Genomic DNA, 25,226 nt, shown 5'->3' on the forward strand with positions numbered 1-25,226 from the left:
GCTTAATCGGTATTGGGACCTGCAGTTTTTAATTGTAGTTTGCTGTCCTGGCCTCCTTGGGGACAGAAATTCAATAAATAAATAAAACCTGTTCATAAATAATCTAGAATTGGGGATGAGCAGTGAGCTGGCTAAGTTTGCTGACAACACCAAGTTGTTCAGGCTCATTAAAACAAGGAGTTTGCAGCGTCTACCTAGGCAATGAAGTACAGTGGCACCTCAGGTTAAGAACTTAATTTGTTCTGGAGGTCTGTTCTTAACCTGAAACTGTTCTTAACCTGAGGTACCACTTTAGCAAATGGGGCCTCTCACTGCCACCGTGCCGCCACCGCGCGATTTCTGTTCTTTTCCTGAAGCTTAGTTCTTAACCCAAGGTACTATTTCTGGGTTAGCGGAGTCTGTAACCTGAAGCGTCTGTAACCTGAGGTACCACTGTACAGTCATACCTCGGATTACAGGCGCTTCAGGTTGCTTTTTGGGGGGGTTGCGGCCCGCCAAAACCCGTAAATACTGGAATGGGTTACTTTCGGCTTTCGGCAGTCGCACATGTGCAGAAGCACTAAATCGCGCTTTGTGTATGCGCAGAAGCGCCAAATCGCAACCCGCATGTGCGCAGACGCATTGCTGCGGGTTGCGAACGTGCATCCTGCACGGATCACGTTCGCAACCCAAGCGCCCACTGTACTTTTCCCACCCATGCTGGGCACTGAATCCCTTTGTCCAGGAAGGTACATAAAACAGCTTCTTGTCCCTGTCAAGCCTTTTGCCGAAGCAGCACTCTCTTCCTGTGCTGTGGTACCTTTCTCTATCCTTTTCCAGGCCTGGCTTTCTGGTTTGTTCCTTTATCCTGCGTTCTAGTTTTTCCTCTAGAGCTGACTTGCTCTTTGGTTCCAACTCATGGCTTTGTCCCCTGACGCAGATGCTACTCCTCTTAGCATCCAATTGACAGCAATCGACAAGTCTTCCCATTTGAGTTTCTATAAGTTTCTCACTTGTTCCAGTCTTTTAAGGTCAGTTCACCAAATCTCTGCATCAGTTTGCATTAAAAAAAAAAAAAGTCCTCATGAAAACACCATTTTGGTGCAAACTTCTCCAAATATAGACATTTTCCTGTATCGTTTTTGCAACCAGTTTTTCCTAATGTAATATATTTTTGTATGCTATCTTTGCTAATATATGCATTTTTATACAGAGTAATCATTAGTTCTCTAACAACAACAAAAGAGGTACCAAAACATGCATGTATTAGGGCCTAATATGTGCCCTTTTTGGCATTTTTTTTTTTTTTTTTTTTTGCAGACTTCGTTGCAAAATTTGGGAAAGCACAGATCTCAAAAGGATAGCTGTGTTTTGGTTTCAAATATTGCTTTGGCAAGTTCAAATTAGGTTGGCTCACATTAAAATGTGAACTGAACTGAATCGCCCTCCTGCCCTCATCCCTAGATGACCTTAAAATAAACAAAACAAAACACTGAAAAGTGTGCATCACAGCAATTTGAGTTGTGAAACCCTGTTATATAGGCACCTTTGCTCTCAAAGGCTACTAAACATTAACTCCTGTTCTGTAGTCAGTCTAGCACTTGTTAGGTCATGCAAAGCCTCTCTTGAATACCAGACAATAGTATTTCCTGAAGTAGTCGGCAGATGGCGAGAGCGCTTCCTAGAGATGCTGTTTCTTAAACTGTTAATTTGATTTATTAAGTGTTTTGAAACGTAGCATTTCCCACTTACTGCCGATAAAACACATAAAAGCATTTTAAGAACCGCTTTTACCCTTTTTTTATACTGTTTTGATTCTGCATTTTGATATCTGTTACGATAGGACAAAAAGCAACTTTATGCTTAAAACATGAAATGAAAGTGACAGGTGGCCATTGATGCTTTTGTTGCTCTGTAATACAGCTGAGGATTTTAAAGTTTTGGAGGGTTTTTTTGTTGACAGGCTTTAACAGTTTATTGTACACCACTAAGTTTTTTTGTGTGTATAAAAAATACAAGTTTCAAAGCAAGTATGCAGCCCCGGTGTGCTATATTGCAAACAATTTGCTCCATGGCCAGCAATGTGGGGTTTTCGGGAAATTTGCAAATGAGGGGAATTTCATGTAGGAAAAAATTCAGGTTGTGATGGAAGTTGTTCCGATGCCCTGGAGAGGGATTTTAAGTTAGCATGTTTATTCTGCATGTAAACAAAACTAAAAGCTTTGAAGCTGCCAAGCTGGCTACATTATTAGCACTTGCCATCCATTGAGTATTATGAAATGCAGGTGGTTGTGGGGTTTTCCCATGGAAAAATAAAGCGCTGGAAAAAATTCTGTCAATGTATATGCATGGTATACTGGTTAGAGTGCTGGACTAGGACCTGAGAGACGAATCAGTCAGTGTCAGCCTGACCTGAAAATAGTGATGAGGATAAGATGGGGAGGAGAAATGCATTCTCTACCTTGAGCTCCTTGGAGGAAAGGTGGGGTGTAAATGCAACCAGCCAACCAAAATAAAACGAAACATGACCGTCAGATTTGTAGAAAGTTGCTGGGATGAGAACTCATCAGGACCGGGGACGGCTCTTTTGTATGCCACACTAAACGGCCTCTTCGCCTCTTGATGATAGGCCTGTGGTGCATTTTCTTTTCAGGAATCATCCGCTTGCTGCTTTCAGGATGAACAGGTTCAAGTCATCTTGCCATTGCATCCCTTTTCATATCTTTAGGACTGATGTACCAGCAGTTTCAAGGGACGCGGGTGGCGCTGTGGGTAAAAGCCTCAGCGCCTAGGGCTTGCCGATCGTATGGTCAGCGGTTCGAATCCCCGCGGCGGGGTGCGCTCCCGTTGCTCGGTCCCAGCGCCTGCCAGCCTAGCAGTTCGAAAGCACCCCCGGGTGCAAGTAGATAAATAGGGACCGCTTACTGGCGGGAAGGTAAACGGCGTTTCCGTGTGCTGCGCTGGTTCGCCAGATGCGGCTTGTCACGCTGGCCACGTGACCCGGAAGTGTCTGCGGACAGCGCTGGCCCCCGACCTCTTGAGTGAGATGGGCGCACAACCCTAGAGTCTGTCAAGACTGGCCCGTACGGGCAGGGGTACCTTTACCTTTACCTTTACCAGCAGTTTCACAGTGTGCTTTTCAAATCTTTTAACTCCTGCATACACTCAGTGGTCAGTTGATTAGTCATTTATGCTCATTACTGTATTTTTCCATGTACAGTGGTACCTCAGGTTAAGTACTTAATTCGTTCCAGAGGTCTGTTCTTAACCTGAAACTGTTCTTAACCTGAGGTACCACTTTAGCTAATGGGGCCTCCTGCTGCCACCGCACCGCCGGAGCACGATTTCTGTTCTCATCCTGAAGCAAAGTTCTTAACCTGGGTTAGCGGAGTGTGTAACCTGAAGCGTATGTAACCTGAAGCGTCTGAAACCCGAGGTACCACTGTATAAGACACACCCCATGTATTTTGGGGGACTGAAATTTAAGAAAATGGGGGGGGGGAGATGGCACAGAGTTGTTGAGCTTTTTGGGGGGGTTGCCGAGGGTTGTTGAGCTCTTTTTAGGGGGGATTGCTGAAAATTGCTCATCTGCACGCATCACAAAATCCGCCTCTCGTCTGTCCCCTTGCCGGCAGAAGCTGCCAATTGACTGCCCTATTGCCACAACGACAGCCAATCAACACTAGTCCTTAACGCAGCCACCAATAACATGCCCAGTAGCCGCTGACAGCCACGGAGGCAACCAATCAAACGTCCACCCTATGCGCTATCCATGTATAAGGCGACCCCCACTTTTTAGCACAATTTTTAAAGGGAAAAAAAAACTAGTCATACTCACATGGAAAACTACAGTATCTCATTTCTAGATGCATTTCCACGGCTAGAAAGTTTTGTACAGTTACACCAAACCTAACAAGATAATTAAAAACAGCAACCTCAAAAGCAGATTGTTTCCTTCCAAGATATTAAATACAATGTTGAGGTGCCATAGACGGCGGGTGGGAAGGAAGGAGATGGGAAGTGAAAAGGAGATAGTCTGCACAAGATCTCTAACAGTTTATTGCACTTATCCCACAGCAGGGGGGGGGGATTAGGGCTGAAGGAAAAGGACATGGTAGATGGTTTAAAAACTAAAAAAGCAAACAACGCCCCCCCCCCAAAAAAACTTTGTTGTATACTCATTTGACAGTGATCTCCTCAAGCCCAGTGGGGCTTACTATTTGAGTAACCTGCACAGGATTGGGAATTTTAACTTGAGCAAGCCGTGGTGAAAATTATTATTAAGTAACTATAAGTATCTCTGTGTTTGTTTTCCCCCATCCCTAGTTTAAAACATCAGTGTTTCTTTGTTGAATTGTCAGAGTGAGTCTAGAAAGTGTTGTATCCAGTAAGTAATGTATATGAAAAACTTGTCATTGAGGGCGGCGGCGGGGGGGGGGGGTGAGCACGTGGCTGCTCAGTGATGTAAAGCTGAAGACCGATCCTTTGTACTATTAAAAAAAAGTTCACTTAGGCTAGAAGACCTTGGAAGACCCTAAAGCTGCCATTAGCTGTGGGGTGGGGAAGAAATAGCTTCTGACGGCAACTTTTTTGTTACTGACTTCTTCAGAATCTGCGTCGTGTCTTGAAAAGGAGCACATTGAAGGGTTCTTCTGTGTGCTTTAAACAAACCGAGATATAAAAGCGACGGAGGTCCCTCGCCCCCGACTGCCGTGGGGCAATGTACTTTACGTTTGTAAGCTTCTCTAGTTCAGCTGCTGCTGCTGCTGTTTTCTAGCTATTCTGAGGATTCTACAGCCCTAAAGACTGTGATCCTTTGACATCTTTGAAACCAATCCCGTTTTTGCTAAAATCCAGGTGTCCTAAAAACATATATAAATTCAGAACTTTGTACTATGAATAGAGAAGCTTCATTTAGAATGCTGTGCCCTTGCTCTTTTTTTTGTGTGTGTGGAGTGTTTCAAATGGGGTGATGAAGATTTAATGGGAAGAATGGGTTTGCATATCAGCTTTTTAGAAGAGGGATGAGTTTTCTATTTTGTTATTTTTGACTTTCTGAAATGGTGGCATCTGTCTGTCTTGGGAAACAATGGAGTGGGCCTCTGGTGGTGAAGTCAAACCGCTAGAGAATCACAGCGCCTGCTGTGGCTGCAGAGACGCAGATGCCTCCTGCTTTGTTTTTGCTGGGTTAGCAGCACCCAAGTGACCTCTCTGGGGCGCAAACCTTGGCAGTGTGTATGGAGGTCCTGGGCTACCCAGAAGACAAGACCTCCCTCTTGGCCTTGCTGATGTGGTCCAAAGGAAAGCAGAACAATAGGTTTTGCAGCAGCTTGACTGCACGTGTTGCTAGAAGGTGGCGTACAAGATGCCATCCAATTGCTTTAGGGACTCCACTCCGGATTTATATAGAGTTTACTCCTTAGTCTTTTCTTCTCCCAAAGATATCCTGCAAGGCACTGAAAGTTTAGGATCAGAGTTTTCCTTCTCCTGGTTGGGCTGCCTTTTCAGGTTGAAGAGCCCCATCTGCCCCTCACTTCCCACTTCAGCACATGCAGAAACTGCCTTCTCGTTTTTTGTTTTCAATTTTTTTTTTATTAATTTTCCAAATTTGTAACAAACATCAAAAAACAAATAAACAAACAAAAATCCTAACTATAATAAATCCACTTTTGTTAACATTGTTAGGTGACTTCCTCGAATCCCCCTGGCTGAGTTACTATATATATCTTTGTAACAGTTTTCCAAAACTAATTTCTCATAAAACTTACTTAATCAATTATCATCTTTCTTTCTTTTCATTTTAACTTTAGATATATTATTCTATAACTTCACATATTTAAATCTTAAGCCAATCTGGTACTTGCAAGTGTTTGTATTTAAATTATCTTAGCATATTTAGCTAAATAGTCTTTAAATTTCATCCATTCCTCCTGGTACTCCTCCTCCTTCTGCTCACGGACTCTTCCGGTCAGGTCGGCTAGCTCCCCAAAATCCATCATCTTCATCTGCCATTCCTCCACTGTTGGTACTTCTTGACTGCTGAACCCACTATTGCTCTCTTCCACTCAATCCGCCAGAGCCTGTCTTCACATGCAGGGGAACTCCCTAACTCACTGAGGGTTTGAGACCCATCAGCTACCCTCACCTGGTTTAGCCAGCCAGCTGAAACTGTTTCCTGAGGTATGGCTGCTGTCACATGCTTCTAGGAGCCACAGGTGAGAACAGAGTGCAGGGTGGGGACCAAAGATGGACAAACTCCCAGCGGTGGAGGAAGCCGCTTGGGCGCCTGGGGCAGCATGCCCAGGGGCGAGGCAATCTGCCCATAGGGGCGGGGCCTCCAGAGCCTGCCTGCCTCCTCCCACTCAGATGCCTTACAGCTGGGGGGGGGGGAAGGCAGCGGGCGGACTGTTTGGGCAGTGTGGAGCCTGCGCACACCCAAGCCACCGCGTCTCTCCCAGGAGAGGTGCGTGGCTTGGGTGCTACAGGCCCCGTGGTGAATGCCGCCCGGCATTTTGTCACCCCCCTCAGTGGTGACACCCAGGGCGGACTGCACCCACCAGACCCCCTTCCTCTGCCCCGGAAACTCCCCTAGAAGGAGCGCGACATGTTGCCCACCAGAGTTACTACCTCTCCCCGAACACCCCATACAGATATTGTTGTTATTCATTTTTATACTGCTTTTTATTTTTAAAGAGGGAACCCAAACAGTTTACAACCTACATTAAAATACAGAATAAAACAATTCAGAATAAAGCATCACTGAGGAAAGTCAAATATAAAGTATACATTCAAAGCAACATAATTAACAGGAAACTAAAATGTTACTTTAAAAAATTTCAAAATAAAACATGACAAAGGTAAATTACAGAATGCACATTTAACACAGCAAAGTTAAGAAAACAATTGTTCACCTTAAACATTTCAGAAGAAAACGTCACTGAAGGAAGTCAATTTTTTTTAAAAAAAACCCCACATCTAAAACAGCATAATTAGCAAGAAATATCATAAGCCTAGTATATTGCTGCTGTTGCTGCCAATCGTGCCCATGGTTGTTCATGGCAGACAGCAGCTGTGGAAACTCAGACTTGATCATCTGAGTCTGCACTAAGAGACAGCCAAGATAGTCTCTGGCCTCAACAGCAGCCTCAGCTTTTGGAGCTGGAGTCAGTCAGGGACCTGGTGGGAAAAAAAGGCCTGCAAGGCAGAGAGCTGGTCTTTCCTGTCTCACTGCCAAGATGGTCAGCCATTCATTTTGTTTCCTAAGCAGCTGCTGAAGATGTATTCCACAGATCTGCAGTTTATACATGGCCTCTGCTTATTGATTAATCATGCTACATTACATCTCTTTTCATGTTCTTACATACAAAGAAAACTTTTTATTATTATTGCTTTTTGTGCTTTAAAACCAGCTGCCAGTTTGTTTCCAGGCCTGATTCAAAGTGCTCACATGGGTGTTTAAATCCCTAAATGACTTAGACCCCCAATATCTGAAAGACCACCCCCTTCGCTATAGGCACTCTTGAATGTTAAGATCAGCAGAGGTGGTCCTCTTGGTAGTTCCGCTGCCCTCAGAGGTTCAGGTGATAGTTACCTGAGAAGAGGGCATTCTGTGTGGTAGCACCTAGATATGGAATTCCCTCCCCACAGAGGTGTGTCTGGCACCTTCATTATACAGTTTTTGTTGTATAAGGAAAACAAACCTGTCTGCCCCAACCTTTGACACCAGAGATAGGTGTCTTATGGAATCACTGTATTCCTGTGGATTTGTTTTTTAACTGCTTTTAATATTCCATATTAGATTGTTATTACAAGACTTGGGACGTACTGCTGAAGGGCAATAACTAAATAAATAAATAAATTTGATGCATTGGGCAGCAAAAGTTAATAAACTGGATTTCATATCAGCCGGAACTCAACTAATTGCCCTGAAACAACAAAGAGTCTTAAAGACTAAACACTTATTATGGCATAAGTGTTTGTGGACTGCAACCCACTTCATCTAACGCATGAAGTATTTAGTATCCTTGATTTATCTTGAAGTGCTATCACATTCAAGATAACAGCTCATGCACCTGATGAAGTGGACTGCAGTCCATGAAAGTTCATGCATAATAAGGGGCTACAAGTCTCTGTGTCTTTCCTGTAAGAGACTAATGCCTGGGAATGAATTCTCTTTGACTGCAGCATTCTACTTCATTTACCGCTGCGGCGGGAAGGTAAACAACGTTTCCGTGCGTTCCGGTTTCTGTCACAGTGTTCCATTGCACCAGAAGTGGTTTCGTGATGCTGACCACATGATCCAAAAAGCTGTCTGTGAACAAACGCCGGGTCCCTCAGCCTGCAACCCCATAGTCGCCTTTGACAGAACTTAACTGTCCAGGAGTCCTTTACCGTTTACCTTTTATTTCTCTCTTGACTAAACAATCCCTGTAATTATTCTAGTTTCTCTTATTGTCTTTGTTCCAATTAGAATTAATTATCCCTGCTTGAAACTAGATGCTATTTTAAATGAAATGCCGCTCATTTAAGCGTGCGCCAATAATTCCCCATCTTTGAAATTCTCTTGTGTTGGTATGATATGCTTGGCTTAAAACTGAAACCAATGGAAACCTCTTTGCTCTCACCCTCAGAAATGTGACCAAATGTCTTACTTAAGGGTTTAATGTCAGCAAGGCATCCAAGTTGCTTTATATTCAGAATCACACAAGCAAGCGTGTAATGAGGATTTCCTCCTACTTAAGAGGTTCCTGGCTGTTAACAGCAAAGTGAGAAGTCGCTGTTTTGTTTGCCTGTGCTAGAAAGTCAAACCACACAGAGAGAGAAATCTGGTTGGAGCCTAATAATTCATCAGCCATCCTTTGAAAAACAAGCTCTGGTTTCCTTCCTACTGAATTAATATCAAAACATATCCTGCATAATACGATCTTCTCACATAACACCTTTTGCAAAAATTTCTCAGTTCACTTTACTAAACCTTTCTTTTAGTAATGGTTTGGAACATCCCTCTGACATATTTTGTTCTCAGATATGACTTGTGGGCTGTATTGTCAGAGCATTCATAGGAAACATTCACACAACAAGGAAAAATGACTTTGTTTATTTTAGTGACTTGATGTCTTTTTTTGATGGAATTGCAAACTTGGTGAATCAGGGAAATGCTGTGGACATAGTGTATCTTGATTTCAGTAAGGCTTTTGACAAAGTCCCCCATGATATTCTCGCAAGGAAGCTGGCAAAGTGTGGGCTGAACAAGGTAACTAACTGTTAGGTGGATTTGTAGCTGGTTGACTGACCGAACCCAAAGAGTAACCATAAATGGTACCTCATCATCCTGTAAAAAAGTGACAAGTGGGGTGCCACAGGGTTCTTTCTTGGGCCCTTTGTTGTTCAACATCTTTATAAATGACTTGGATGAAGGAATTTAGGAGATGCTCATCAAATTTGCAGACGACACCAAACTAGGAGGGGTAGCCAATGCTGCAGAAGACAGAATCAGAATTCAAAATGACCTTAACAGATTGGAGAACTGGGCGCAAACTAAGAAAATGAATTTCAATAGGGATAAATGTAAGGTTCTGCACTTAGGCAGGAAGAACCAGATGCATAAATATAGGATGGGGGACACCTGACTTACTACCAGTACATGTGAAATGAATCTAGGGGTCTTACATGGAACGTTTGAAGAAACTGGATGTGTTTAGTCTGGAAAAAAAGGGAGACTGATAGGAGATATGATAGCCATTTTCAAATATCTTAAGGGCTGTCACATTGAGGAGGGAGCATGGTTGTTTTCTCCTGCTCTTGAGGGTAGGACTCGAGGCAATGGCTTCAAGTTACAAGGAGATTTTGACTAAACATTCGGAAAAACTTTCTGACAGTAAGAGCTGTTTGGCAGTGGAACAGACTCCCATGAGAGGTGGTGGACTCTCCTTCCTTGGAAGTTTTTAAGTAGAGGTTGGATGGCCATCTGTCATGGATGCTTTAGCTGAGATTCCTGCATTGCAGGGGCTTGGACTAGATGACCCTCAGGATCCCTTCCAACTCTTAGGATTCTATTATTCTACTCTGAAGTTATGGATCGACTTTATTTCCTGGTGTACAAGAGGTCATTTTACTGTTGTCTTAATTGTCATGATACACAAATCCCTCAGGCCTCATATGGGAATTTGAATAGCTACTAAGGGAACTTTTTCATAGTATGTCAGCAGTACATGCAGTTTACCGTGCTGAGTAGGTTTGGAGCGTTTTGGTTTGTAGGACTGAGGTGAAACCGAAAGGGAACATATTTCTTCACCTCCATGAATCACCCCCCTCCCCGTGTTGGCAATTGTTTTGGCAGTAAAATGGGGCAAAAATTGTTGCCTATTCAGAGTAAGTACAGGAAATATTGCCCTCAATTTGATTTGGCTTCATGATGCTGTCACACCACCAGTTCCAGTTAGGTAATATCATGGTGATGTCAAACTGCTTGTATTATCACCCATTGGCTGGGTTCGTTTTATGAAGATGACCTGGCTGTTGTTTTCTAAAAATAATACCACTGGACCCATAGGGCAGAAAAAGAGGCAGGAACAAGAAGTAAGGAAGAAGAACTGTGAAATACCTACCTTGAAGGCCCTTCATAGACATCAAGGTGTTGCTCATATATCACAGATGGGACAATGTTAAATTCAAAATGGTGACTTAATAATTGATCTCTGCTTCCATCTAAGTGGAAACCTCTGTTCTGTAGCAGCTCATTTATGAATTCAAGCCATTATCTCATGAGATTTGCTGCTGTTGAAAATAAAGGCCTGCAAAGCAACCTATTCATCACATTTCTTCGCTTTATTAAGCAACTATGCAGTGTACAAAACAAGGCTTTACAGTTGAAAATAGATTCTGTTCAATCATTATTCAAAAACATTTACTCCAGTATCTAGTATAGAGAGGTGGATATTTTAAGTGGCTCAGTACTGCTTTGCCTGACCCTCAGTTGAACTATTGCTATTAACTTGGCTTTTTAGTCTCCGCTTGGGCCAAAAAAGGGAATCGGCCATTCCTTGCTTGATGGAATTTGGGAGATTCCAGAACATAGCACACAGTATGCGAGCTGCCACAAACATAGATAATTCAAAAACTAATCTGTAACTATGTACAGGCAGTAATTTCTTTAGATAGCAATATGGGTCAGAACTCCATTTTCTGTAGGCCAGCTGACTCAAGTCATTGAAGTTGAGTGCTTCTTCACTCCCTTTAACCCTTTTGCAATGTGTTTTCCTGTTTATTTACTATATTCATGATGCAAGTACTTCTGAGGCTGTTATTTCATTCAGCAGATGAAACAGATCGGCTGTGTTTCCATGAAGGTGACTGCGATAATCCTGCACTTAGTGCTTGATCATCAAGTTCAGTGATGTATCCAAAAGTATTTTATTATAATTCAGTGGGCTCAGTATGCACATAAATAACATCACAGCTCATTTAAGCAGAGAAATAAAACCAAGCAATTCAGTAGGAAACCATTGCACATGTTCGCCGTAAAATACCGGTAGCATTTTTTAAAAAATAAAAAAGGTAATCTCTTAATGATTATGTTAATCGTGTGATAAAATGAAAGCCTTTAAATTGTTTTTTTGTGCTACTGCTTATCCAACCTTCTCGGTATTGATGCTGACATAAAAGCTATTACAGGCTGCAGGCAACGAAGGGTAGATTCTGGCTTGCTTTATTTTTATTATTAACTATGATGTCTAATAGCTAAAGTCATTTAAGTGGCACAAAACTGTTTTGAATTAACAAAATCTCCCATTCTTTGCCAAATTGTTCCCGTGGCACTTAATATTCACTGCAAAAGCATGTAGCGTGAAAACATGGTCATACTGATAAAACAAGTGGTCTTTTGTGCTGTGGACAGTACTGGAAAAATAAAAAAATAAAAATGCTGCATTAAGAACTATAATGGTGGCTTTTATTATTCAAATGCACATGGATTCTTTTGTCTGTGGATGGCTACCTGATCCTAAACAGCATCTCAAAGCAGCATTAGTTTTTTCTCATTGTATGTTGCTGCAAAATGTGATGACTGGCTGTCATTTGTTGTTGTTGCACCTTCCAGATCCTATCATAAAACATGGAGAGTAGCTGATTGGTTTAGGGTATTGTTATAGTAATGAGTTTGTTGTGGGGTATTGTTATGAGTTTGTGCCTTGACTCCCCTACCTTCCTGGGTCTAGTGTGTGTTGGAGTTTAATCAATGCTTGGAGTGTTAAGATGGGCTGCCAGACACTGAATTTAACAGTGTCAAAATACAGGCCAAACCAGGAAATCGCCTGGGAGAAGAGCTGTCATGTCCCCATGATGCAGGCTGAGAGAGTCTATGTAAAGCATTTCACATCCAAGGAACCTGACATCCCTTCCTCCACCTCGCCATCAGATTTTTGATCTGAGCCAGAGAAGATTCCCCCCTGAAAACTTTTTCCTTTGAAGTGAACTTCTATGAATCCCCAGAGTTCTTTGTATGAACCTTTATTAGAAGACCTTAGATGACGCTCCTAAAAGTTAGAGCCAGGTGCCTTTCAGATTTGGAGACTCTGAATTGTATCCATTGCTGCACATGTCTACTTACGCAACAGGACACGCCTTTCCTCTCCTCTCCCCATCTGCACCCTCAAAATCTGCTCTGGAGATTTTCAACCCTCTGGAAGTGATTTCAAGGGTGTGTGGCAGGGTTGCAGGGGAGAGAATGGGAAAGTTCCATTGCTCAGGCCAAAGTCTAGCAAAACAGCAGTACTGGATACTGCCTACCTATTGTCATGAAATCCTATTCAGTATTGATCCAGAGCAGATTCCAATGTACAGTTAGTAGAGTAAAAACTTACACACATTGCAGGATTTCCCCCCAAAATAGACCAAAGGCAATTGTATTTCACCCAGCAGAGCTTTACTGCTACTGAAGGCAAATGAGCATAATGGTCACAAATCCAATACATTCAGGATTGGCACTGTCCATAAGAAATCCAGTTGCAGCCGACTTAAATTTACAATAACTTATAATAAGACTAAACCTTACCATTAAGTATACTGTGTATGGAACACCACACCAAAGGAAGAGAGATAGAAAGAGAAAGTGAAGACCCAGGCTCCTTCTGGCCTATTATTATAGTCAGCATGACCTTGACAGAAGTGATAACAAAACCAGTTTAAGCCAGCTATACTCAGCTTCTCTGAAGGAATAACCCAAACACCATGAACCTTGTGCTTGCTTCTTTCACACAGAGAAGCTTCCAGGACCCCCTTGAATTAATTAGAAGAGCAAAGATCTCTACACATCGGATCAATACTTTCTGTACTAAGAAATGCAAACTGGCCTGGACCATGAATTGTTAGACTGGTCACCAAGCATGGAGTCAAAACTACAAGATCATTTAGAGGCTTCCTTTCTCCATTTCTGGAAACTAAAAGCCACTTTAATGTGGGTTGAAGCCTTGTTTCGCAGTCCTGTTTCCGGACTGAGTTCCGTCTCACTGACTGGACTGGTTTTCTAGTGAAATTGGCCTAACCCTAAAGGCACTGCATAGTTCATGAAATGTTTTTAGTTGATGTGGGTTGGTGGGGCTTGTGTTTTGGCATCATTAATTGTTAGAAACCTAAATTTTTAACCTTTTCTTTTATATCCCATGACATTTTGAAACAAAAGTTCCATTGAAATGAGAGCAAAGGCTAAAAAAGTATTTGATTTTTTGATTTTTTTTATAATCACAAAGCCCAGTTCCTAGGGCAATATTAATAGGAACAAAAGGTCATTATTATAAACATCCTCCCTTTGAATACGTGTCTTACTTGAAATCTGGTATGTTTTTCTGACCATATGGAAAGTAGAGGCAGAAGATCACTTGCTTATTCAAAAATACAGGGTTAATTCTAAATAGTGCTATACTCCTAGCATCAGGAAACAATTTAAACAATCCGTTCTTTCCTTTTACTTTGTTTTAGTCTGTTCTGTGGTGGTTTTAACTTTTGAAATAAAGTCACAATAAATCACTCCCAATACAAGCTCAGTAGGGCACATTTTAAATACACGTTGAGCTGGTTTTTGTGAATTTTCACATTTACAGTTGAATGAGGCTGGCTTACATTGCATCCTGAAGATCTCTGTATGCACAGGGAGTTAGATTCTCTTCTGTGGCTGAAGTGCTCAATGCATGCTAAAGAAAATGCTTTAAAAGTTTCCCTTGCTCTTAGAAGAAAATGTTAAAGAGGTACAGTTCAAACTGTTCTTGTGATCTTTGATTTTCCAGATAATTTGACTCCTCTTGAATTAAGTACTCATGTAAAAAGAGTGGAGAAATAATGCAAACAAAGCGAAACCACATTTTTAGTAGAGTACTATCAGCACCTTTTGGGTATGCTACCATGTATGGCAAGTATCTTTTTAAAGAGTGGAATTCTGCTAACACAGAATAAGGTGGGCTTTTGTCCCAGCTCTCCACGGTTTCCAGTGGTGTTCTGAACGGATCAGGCAAGTTTAATGTGCGCGAGTTGTGATCCTACTGTAGCCGCATTCTGTCTGGAGTAAGAATGCAGTGAGCCCAACAAACCATTGTGGAAACTCAGAGACGGCTAGCAAGTCTGACAGAAGGTTGCAGCGTTCCCTAGCCGTAGCGTGCATAGTGGACAAACTCGCCTAGTGGTTTTCCTCCAGTGTCGTCTTTAGCGGCAGACACACAACAAGTAATGGTACTGCCAAAGAAAAATCCCATTGTCTGCTAGTATGACTGGAACGAAAGCTGAATGGCAAATTGGCCTTAAGCAAACTATCAATCTGACTTTGATAACCCATCACTTTAAAAGGCCCTTTCATGTTTATGAAAAAGCATGACGTCAAAAGCCATGAAAAAAAATCATGAATCCCAAAAATGTCAGGCCAGACTTGCACAGCCTCCAAAAAAGCCCCCTGTGTGAACAGTTTCTCTACATGCATAACTAATTAGTTTAGGTTATTATAAGCCTGAGCTGTTATACCCTAGTTGCTTGTGCCATTTTGGGGATAACTTTGTTTAGAGTGCGTCCGTGGATGAGCCTTTGAACTGGAGTAGGAGAAAATTAAAGGAAATCTGCCAAACTGGTTGTCTAGTTTTCTAGGAGTATATAAATGTCATGCTGGAAATGCTTGAGTATAATCATTACCAGGTGAGTTACCTTATTTATTTCTTTTTTAAAAAATCTCTGCACAGTTGCATATGCCTAAACCCAGTTACTTCTTTGGGGCTATGGGTACATGCAGACCCTCCTGCATTATAATGTTTGTAAACTTAGCCAACTAAATAAGATTCAGACCTCTTGAAATTAATGGGCACCTAGGTTTGTTGATTTCAGTGTGTCTACTCGGAGTGTGACTTCATTCGATACAACTTTTACCGTAAGAATAGTAAGGGAGACATACCGTAATATGCCTTTTCCTATTTGTGCCGATATAGTTGATTTAATGGAATGAGCATTTTCTTTGTGTTTTGCTTCATTATTCAGCTGAAAGCCAACATAAACAGTTGAATCAAATAAAGCCCATTTAAAAGTGATTGAGCCTAAGTCTCTGCGTATACATGGTGCGGTTACTATATGAGCTTTAATGTTTGTTAAGTTCATTTTTCTACTATAAGGACCAAGATAAATAATTGTGGATAAGTCAAATATTTCTCGTATTCCTTGTCAACACAATGTTCTATTAATGTTTTAAGTGTGTTGCTGCTTCATACAGATTTTGTCTACTTTCCAGCAATTTGAGGGAGGAAAGTTGAACTTTCTAGTTGACCTCATCTTTATTTTCCCGTTACCTAAGTTCAATACGTTGCTGACATTTTGAATTTCTTACTTCGTAGGATTCCGCCTGTCATCTTTTGCGAAACCTGCCTTTGATTTTTATTATAAGCTATGTGTTTGCCTTCGTTTACGTGCATTTCTTTTTAACATCTGAACTTGCAAATGATCTGTATTTCCAGGCGCAACCTAAAATTTTTCAGCGCTAGATAAACCCATGCTAGATGAACGTACAGAAACTGATGTTGAAATGATGAACACTAACTAGGTGCCACCACCTTCTTATTATGCCTTTGCAGGTGCAGACTCACCTGGAAAACCCTACCAAGTACCACATCCAACAAGCTCAACGGCAGCAAGTCAAGCAGTACCTCTCTACTACATTAGGAAACAAGCACACCAACCAGGCGCTAAGCTTACCGTGCCCAAATCAGCCAGGGGATCATATTATACCGCCTGGCACTGGAAGCAGCGCACCAAACAGCCCAATGGCCATGCTTACGCTCAACTCCAACTGTGAAAAGGAGGTAAGGAAGATCTTACATTGTCTATTTGTGTTATCCCTCCTCCATCTAAACCTGCAGATATTTATGTCATAGCAGTGGTTCACACACCATGCATCCTGACTTATTACAAATGTTTTGGGATGCGTCCAAGGGAACGGGGGCAATTCGCTTGCCCCCAGCTGGCTCCAGCCCACCAGCCGGCAGCCAGGCAATCTCCGGTCCGTGGCTCAGCATCAAACAGCGACTCACAGCTTCAGAAGCCTCCAGAAGCTTGAGCACGCTCTAATCAGCAGAGTGAATAACATGCAACGGAAGTGGCAAATAGAGGCTGTGTAAAGCGTATTTACAGGCAGTTTATTCATCATCAGGACGAAAGGAAAAACATGTCTTCTCCCCTTTGTGTCCAAGCAAACAGCATAAGCAAAAGCTATACACAAACAGAAGTTCCCAGCAAGCTGTGCTGTGTGGGAATGTAAACAGGCATGTGACATACAACAATCATGGCACAACAATCATGCCTGGAACGGAATATTCTACCAAAATGCTCCCACTTCACTCCTTCCACTTACCGTTACATTGAAACCAGGAACCATGACTTGTTTCACTCAAACCAACCATGGTTTGTACACCTGGAACAAACACTAAGCAAGTGATCATTGTTTGTTGCTCCCGCTCACACAAGGGGAAGAGTTAAGCAGGAGGCCTCTGTGTATTCCTTACGATGCGTGAATGCTGCTCTTTAATTTACTCTTGTTAACAGCTAATTATGTAACTCATTTTTTAAGAAGGCAAAACAAGTCACGGTATTAATGTGAATGCGTTTGGTGTAAAAATAACACATCGCTTAACAACAACCAAAAAAAAACTGTGCCAACCCTTAGCGAAATGATTTAGATTTTCTTTGTGTTGTGTTAGCATACACTGTGTGGAAGGATGCAACTGACCTTTTAGCATACAATGTCCTTCTTGTTTCTTTCAAAACTTTCTGGGATAAATGTTATTGTGACTCAGGGTGGATTCAGATGGCATGATTCCACCACACAGTGACATTTTTGAATTGCCTGCCAGGGCACATACTTGGAACATAAGAAAAGACTTGTTATATGTGACTGTGGGTCTGTAGAGAATGACATCCTATTTCATACAGTGACTAACCAGATTTTCTGTTGCTCATCTCCCATGAACTAGCAATCAGTGGCATGCTTCCTCCAAACACAGAGATTCCTTTTAGCTGTTTGTTGATAGGGACGGAGGGGCCAATTCATTTGGTTTGCCTTTTTAAGCGAACTTCCCGAACAAATACATAAACTGAAACATCGCTATCCTTTGAAATTAGCTTCTATAATACTGTACAACATTCAGTTTTTAAAAACTATTTTCAAAAACTCTTATGCTAGGGGCAAGGGTACACAAAAATGCATACAAAATTCATTACATCATGGGGAACTGCTTCCAAAATATGCCAAAATCTATACCGCAATGTGTACAAATTATTTTAGTTTGTGATTTTTGGAATGCAAGCTATAGGAATGCAAAGCATGCAAGGAATCTGCTTTTGTAATAATAAATATTACAACTATTTTTTACTCAGAGTAGACCCTACGGAGATAAATTAGTCATGCTCATTAATTGCAGTGGGTCTGCTCTGAGTAGGACTAGCATTAGATAAATAAATGATATTTATTTCTATATGATAAATAAATGTGTGGGGTTTTTTTTTTTTAAAAAAAGTATATTAAGAGAAGTGCACATGAAATTGCATACAAGTTATTATGTGGGCTGTTTTAAAAAAGCACCAACGTGAAGAAATGGGATGAACAAAGTTAAGAAAAACGAGGGACAGTGTAGCTAAAACTGACAATCCATTCATCCCTACCCTCTAATAAACCTATCTTCTTTGAATTTCTCTAATCCCCTATTGGAGCAAACTAAGCCAATGGTAATTTCTGCATCTTATAATGGCAAATTCTGTAAGTTAATTATGATATGCCAAAGTATTTTGCATATGGTTATTATAGTTTTGATGCTTGCAAACCACTCTGGAATCTATCTTGATGAAAAACATATAAATGTTTTAAATAAATGATATACATTTTTCTGCCTTTGCCAAATTGTCTGGTTGTTAGTTTCATTAGGTGACTCAGCATTGTAATTTCATGATATTTACCCACTAATGCTCCACTGTCTATGTGGACTGCCATATATTCCTTAACTTGCTGCTTCGTATGTCCAACCATTCCACTATTTACACACCCATTGGTTTTAACTATTAAAATCTGTTTTAAATACCCTATTGTTGCCAACCTTCTGTACTAATGACTGCTTGCATATTTAACATTGCTTCCCTGTATTATCGTTTTCATTGAATGGATCTATATGCCTCTGATCCAAATATTTTAATATACAAACATTTTAAAAACCTTATAACGTCTCAAATGACACACCGTTAATAACAGAAGCAGCAAAACACATTTCACTTTCTGTAATCCAGTTCCATCACCCACCCACTGCCGCACCGAAACAGAAGCCTCTATGTGAACAAAAAAATTTTTTAGAGCCCACCCAAGCATAGGGACGCGGGTGGCACTGTGGTCTAAACCACTGAGCCTTAGGCTTGCTGATCAAAAGGTCGGCGGTTCGAATCCCCGTGACGGGGTGAGCTCCCGTTGCTCGGTCCCAGCTCCTGCCAACCTAGCAGTTCAAAAGCACGTCAAATTGCAAGGAGATAAATAGGTACCACTCCGGTGGGAAGGTAAACAGCATTTCCGTGCGCTTCTCTGGTTCGCCAGAAGCGGCTTAGTCATGCTGGCCGCATGACCCAGAAGCTCTACGCCGGCTCCCTCAGCCAGTAAAGCGAGATGAGCGCCGCAACCCCCGAGTTGTCTGCGACTGGACTTAGCTGTCAGGGGTCATTTACCTTTACCTTTTAAATGATAGCATGGAAGGAGCTAATCTTCTTTCTTAGGGCAGTGAGTTTCACAGTGGTGGGGCCACCATGGAAAAGGCCAGATTCCTTCGGCCTGTCAGCCTTTCTGTCTCCCTAGTTGATCTTCAGTCCGTGGCAGCCCTTTGAATAACTTGGTATGAAGCTAAATAAGGCTTGAAAAGTCAAGAACAGCACTGTAAAGCCAACATGGCTGGTGGCTGTTGCTGTCTCCTATGGGAACAAGTTCCATAGCTTAACTATAAGCTACATGAATAAGTACTTCCTATTACCTGTCTCTGCACTTGTGCATATTAGCCTATACCTGAGTTATTTTGTGGAACTGAACCCAAAAAAGGTAGATGTTGTGGGATTTGATTATATTGGGAGGGGGGGAAGGATATTTGCTCTTAGGATTCCTTGGTAACAATGAAAGGAATCGGTGGGTGCATGAAGGAGAAACTTAGCAGATGCTGCAGTCAAAATGAAGAAGAGAAGAAGAGGAGTTTGGATTTGATATCCCTCCTTTCACTCCCTTTAAGGGGTCTCAAAGCGGCTAACATTCTCCTTTCCCTTCCTCCCCCACAACAAACACTCTGTGAGGTGAGTGGGGCTGAGAGACTTCAAAGAAGTGTGACAGGCCCAAGGTCACCCAGCAGCTGTATGTGGAGGAGCAAGGACGCGAACCCGGTTCCCCAGATTAGGAGTCCACCGCTCTTAACCACTACACCACACTGGCTCTAAATGAGCATCTAGTTTGGAATTTAGATGAACGGTCTTAAACGACAAAACTTCCATTGGGTCACATTGTTGACATCCTTCCGTCTCTGGAGGCAATGGAGGAGTGTACCTTTGTAGGTGAAGTCTAACTGTTGGAAGGTCACAGCGCCTGCTGTGGCTGTAGAGACTGATACAAGAGAGACATGTTTTGTTGCAGCTGGGACGTATAAAGGCATCCAGTTGTGCTACGACAGATGCACCATGGAGTTTCTTCCCACTGCACTCCTCCCAGCAGTCATTCGTCCTCTGGTCACTGCTGTGGATGCACAACCTGACTGTCTGTCTCCAGGCACTATGGTTGTCTGCAAGGGATTCCCATATGGCGGGGTTGATGTTGCCAGCCTTCATGTCACATTTAGGGCTGTGCATATTAGTCCATTTCCACATAGCTGCAATGCATTCAGCACATAATTGGTACAGAGAATGGGAATAGCTTCTATATGTCAAGTCAATTGCAGAATTCGCATTCACGGTGAGCCTGGATGGGCCTGGCATACCTAGTTATTTTAAACTGTGGTTCAAAGTTCTCTAGTTATTATTCTGGTATTTGGTATGTTCACGACACCAACCATTCTAAGGAAGATCGACCCCCTTAACTGTAAACCTCCGCACATGTCTAGCCTCTTCTCCTTATATTTCTCATTTTTCGTGTTTACAGGGCTTTTATAAATTTGAAGAGCAAAGCAACAGGGTGGAGAATGAATGCCAGACTCTCAACACACATTCTCGAGCATCTTGCATGCAGGTACTAGTTGACAAAGGGATGCGGGTGGCGCTGTGGCCTAAACCACTGAGCCTCTTGGGTTTGCTGATCAGAAGGTTGGCAGTTCGAATCTGCTCTGCGGTGGTGAGCTCCCATTGTTCTGTCCCAACTTCTGCCAACCAGCAGTTCGAAAGCATGCCAGTGCAAGTAGATAAATAGATACCGCTGTGGCAGGAAGGTAAACAGTGTTTCCGTGAGCCCTGGCACTCGTCATGGTGTTCCATCCTGGCTGCATGACCTGGAAAGCTGTCTGTGGACAAACGCTGGCTCCCTCAGCCTGAAGTGAGATGAGCGCCGCACCCCTTAGTCTCCTTTGACTGGACTTAACCATCCAGAGGTCCTTTACCTTTACTAGTTGACAAAAGAGCAGGAAAAAGGGTGGGATTCCCATTTTGCTAAGGGGAGATACAAAGCCTCCTTGCAGTCAGAAACAACAGTGTCCATTCCAGACTCACTTTTTTTTAATGTACACCTAAAAGTGTGAAATGTGACTGTTGCAATCAAGCATAAATCACAGACCATACGTATCGCAGAACTGGCTGCAAATTGGCTAAGGCTTCCTGCCAAACAAACCACCAGTGTCACTCTTGGGTTGTGTTAGTGTTACTGTCTTAATGACTGAAATATCCCCTCTTTTACTTCAGTATTTAGTGTCACATCCAGGAATGCCTGTAGTATTTCACTAATATACCTTTCAGGGGCTTATTCCTTCTGCTACTCTGTTTTAAAAAGACAAGGAGAAAACTGTGCATGTGGTTTTGACTCTGAACTTGAGGGTACAGTTTTCCCTTCCTTGTAGTTCTTCCTCCCTACCCACCCCTACACTGCCACTAGTTATGCAATGAATGCTCTAGCCACTAAATTGTGAGTAGCTCAAGTTCTGAGCATCTTGCTGGTTAATGTTTCTCTCTTCACATTGGTAGATTGGTACGCCTCCTCTTGAACATAGTTCCTATTTCTTACATGTCTCACCTTTCCATTATAGATGGATGATGTAATTGACGACATTATCAGTTTGGAGTCAAGTTATAATGAAGAAATCTTTGGTTTAATGGATCCTGCCCTACAAATAGCAAATACGGTACTTGTGTTTATATTCTGTGTTTTGGTGGGGGTGTGTGCGTTTGTTTTGCTGTTGTATTATTCAGCACCTCTATTTCAGAGTGCCTGTAAGTTGAGTTTATTTGTTTGTTTAAATGTGGCATGTTTTAACTAGCTGCCTTCCCCAGCCAAAATAGTAATCAGTGATTCAATCTAATCTAAAATAAAGAACAATGCATGTTTATTGCAAGCAACCATATTGTTGCAAAAGTTGGGAGCCCCTATGCCTCCACTGATCAGTAGCAAGATTCCAGGGGGTTCCAGGCATTGACCCAGGGCCTCTGTTTCTTTGAGACTCAAGACACAGTGGAGACTGTTGTAGCTTTAAGAAATAGAATTTATTTGTATGTTTACACCTGAGTTTGGATGGCCATCTCAAGAGGGGCTTGTTCTCCACAGCTGTGCACCCTGCAGCCCAAGGCATCTTTTGCAGCCTCCCTTCACCCAGTCTGCTAAGATGGTTCTCGCTTTGTCCTCCCACTCCTCCTTCTTCCTAGCACACCTTGCTAAAAACACTCTTTTCCTGTCACCTCAAACAGCACCCCCCCCCAACACCTTGGCAACCTCTGTCTGCCCAGACCAGTGGATTTCTCATAAAAGGCCACCAACCCCTTTTGTCATGTTAATGAATTGGCTTATCCCTGGCTAGCTATGTGAAGATGCCTGGGCTTTCTGATCCTAAACGGAATGCAACAGCACTTGGCTTAGTTTTAATTAGCCAGCCTTTGCTTGCTTCATGAATTTATGAGTTTGCTCAAATTTCGGCTCTGACCCTAGAGATTGTGGTGAGCCTGCTCCTCCCCATTCGCATAACAATATTTATTTATTTGATAGAATTCTAGTGACTCTCTTGACTCTCTGATCATAGGGCCAGTGTCTAGAACGAGTTTCTAGACACATCATTGAAATCTGTGGCTTCCCCTTTCCCTGTTATTTTGGAAAGGTGCTCTTTTGGAAATATTGTTATTTTTGAAAAGGATTTTGACAAGGCACTGCCTCTGGATTTGGGTGAAGAAAAGAATTGGATTATGCATTTCCCAACCGTTTCACCGTTATCAACATGCAAATGAGAGAAGTAGTTGTAGTTAAGCAGTTTTATGTTTTCCTTCTGTTTTCCTACCCACAAAATGGTAGGTGAAACAACAAATTCTAGGACAGGCCTTGATGAGCTATTAACTAGGAATACTGGCCCTGTGTGCAATAAGTAGAAGGTACTGGATTCAAGAGTAACGCCAAGTCTTAGTATGTTTCATCCTCTAGAAACACACAGCCACAATTCATGCAGTGTTTTGCCTGAAACAAGTTGTAATATCCAGGATAAGTTAACCTTCCTTCGGAAGTGCAGCACTTTTCCCTGAGAGCTGTTTGCATTCTCGGTCTTAACATTATCAGTGGTAAGATGTCTGGATTCCTAAACAGGAGGTATGCAAAATCCCTGCAGAGGAAGTAGCTTGCCTGCAGCCTATAAATAGTTCTACACTCAGAGAGAAAGAACAAAGATTCTGTTGTTTTGCAGCAAAGGTTTAGCCCCTGTTTGTTACATTGCAAGCTGTGCTCAATTGCTACTCAAGCATCTACAGAGATCATTAAAGTGCCATTTACACTAGGAGCATGAAATGCGAGCATTATATACTTCTGCACGGCCCTTCATCTCTGTCATAAATCTCATTTAAGGTCACAAGTGGCTGCATGGAGACATCACAATAAACCATGTTTTTTCATGATTGGAACCAGACAAAGTGTGTGTATGGGGGGGGCTGCATAGGAGCCAACTCATAGGGACCGAGTGGGCTTTGTCCTCCCCAATAAAATATTTGAGGCAGCCACCCGCCAAAGTTGATGGGCATCGCCATTGAAGTGGTGTGCGTGTACCACATCATGTGATCGATTTTTCAGGGTGGGGCTTGCCTGCCTCCTCCTATATTTTATTCAAGATGGCATTATTGGGTGAGTGGAGATTGGAAACTTTCACTTCTGTTTTTGATTAACCATGGTTTAGTGTTATGCCGGTAACCTAAACTGTGGATGAGTTTAACTAGTGGTTTGCTGGAACCTGCCTTCCAATTTCCCAGAAAATTTATTCTCCTCCAAAATTTGCTTCTATTCCCCCTGTCCCTTTCTTTGGGCACCCACCTTTACAATTTTGGTGGGTGCATGCTCGAGCTTGCCTTATTCTTGAGAGGTGGCTGTGGGTGGTGTGGGTGTTTTTCTTTTCATTGAATGTGACCCCTGTGCCTCAAGCCACATAGAACCATTTAGACCTTTATAGAACAAACACAGCACATTGAATTGTGCCCAGAAACCCAAGGGTAGCCAGTGAAGTTTGGACTCTGAGCAGCCCACTCTTAAACTGTGTTCTGAACCAGCTGCTGTTTCTGAGCATGCACCCGGTATCTCCTTATCCATACGTAGTATGGATCAGGGCTGGCCCAAAATGTTTTGTCGCCTGAGGCAAATCACAAAGTGGCACCCACTAGGGAAGAATAGGCTATTGAAGTTCTACATCAGAAACAAGGAGGGGAATGAAGATCTGCATGGGGATCTGCTGCCCCTATGGACCCTGCCACCTGAGCCAGTTGCCTCGCCTTGCCTCATGGGAGGGCTGGCCCTGGTATGTGTCCTGTGCAGAATTGCATTAGCAAGTGGCCAACAGTGCAAAAAGTGTTAGCCGTCATTTTGCTACAGCTTTCTGCATCCAAGGGTCTCGTATGGGACACTGGAAATAATCCATACCCTCTGTTGTCTCCCCCAGTTACCTGTCTCTGGCAATCTTTTGGACCTCTATGGCAATCAAGGCATGCCTCCCCCCGGACTCAACATCAGCAACTCTTGTCCTGCCAACCTTCCTAATATAAAAAGGGAACTCACAGGTAACTTAGAACAGTATGTTTCAAAATGTGCATTTTCTGATAAAGTGCTCCTTGGAACTTAAGAATTCTGCTGAACTTATAAATTACCGGTAATACATTTATACCAGGAACATTCGATGCTGAATCAGGCCAGTGGTTTACCTTGCTCAGCATGGCCTACTCTGAATGGCAACAGCTTTCCAAAGTTTCCGTGTTTTCTAGCCTCACCTGCAGATCCCATTTATTGAGCCGCCTGCACTTTCCACTGAGCTCCAGCCCTTTCCAAATCAAAACCCTGCTGGACCAGACAGCTCAGCATCCTTTTCCCAAGTGTTAAAAGTGCTTCAAGTCAGTCGGTGCTTCGAGTATACACATCGGGCACATTTTTAATCCATAAACGTATGAAGCACCGCAAGGATGCAGATGTCTATAAGCTGCGGATTCCAGCTTTTAAGAAGAACATTGGTTGCGATGGAAAAGAATTGGGCTGCTGCTTAATGTATATTTCAAAGGAGAAAAGACCAGCGTTG

At 42.5% G+C, this 25,226-nt stretch overlaps 1 protein-coding gene across 10 annotated transcripts in view; it reads left to right on the forward strand.

Moving 5' to 3' along the window:
* Positions 1-25,226, forward strand: part of MITF (melanocyte inducing transcription factor) — a 134,922-nt gene that overhangs the window by 97,664 nt on the left and 12,032 nt on the right. For 8 of the 10 annotated variants that reach the window (XM_083425918.1, XM_083425920.1, XM_083425922.1 and 5 more), the window contains exons 3-6: positions 16,074-16,301; positions 20,642-20,728; positions 21,732-21,827; positions 24,600-24,717. In XM_083425918.1, the coding sequence (XP_083282044.1) occupies positions 16,074-16,301; positions 20,642-20,728; positions 21,732-21,827; positions 24,600-24,717 (529 nt within the window). Of the gene's footprint in view, positions 1-14,994; positions 15,151-16,073; positions 16,302-20,641; positions 20,729-21,731; positions 21,828-24,599; positions 24,718-25,226 lie in introns of those variants that run through there. The other 2 variants (XM_083425927.1, XM_083425919.1) reach the window with 1 other exon arrangement.

The sequence above is a fragment of the Podarcis tiliguerta genome, assembly GCF_965153285.1.
Source record: "Podarcis tiliguerta genome assembly, chromosome: 2".
NCBI classification, from domain to species: Eukaryota; Metazoa; Chordata; class Lepidosauria; order Squamata; family Lacertidae; genus Podarcis; species Podarcis tiliguerta.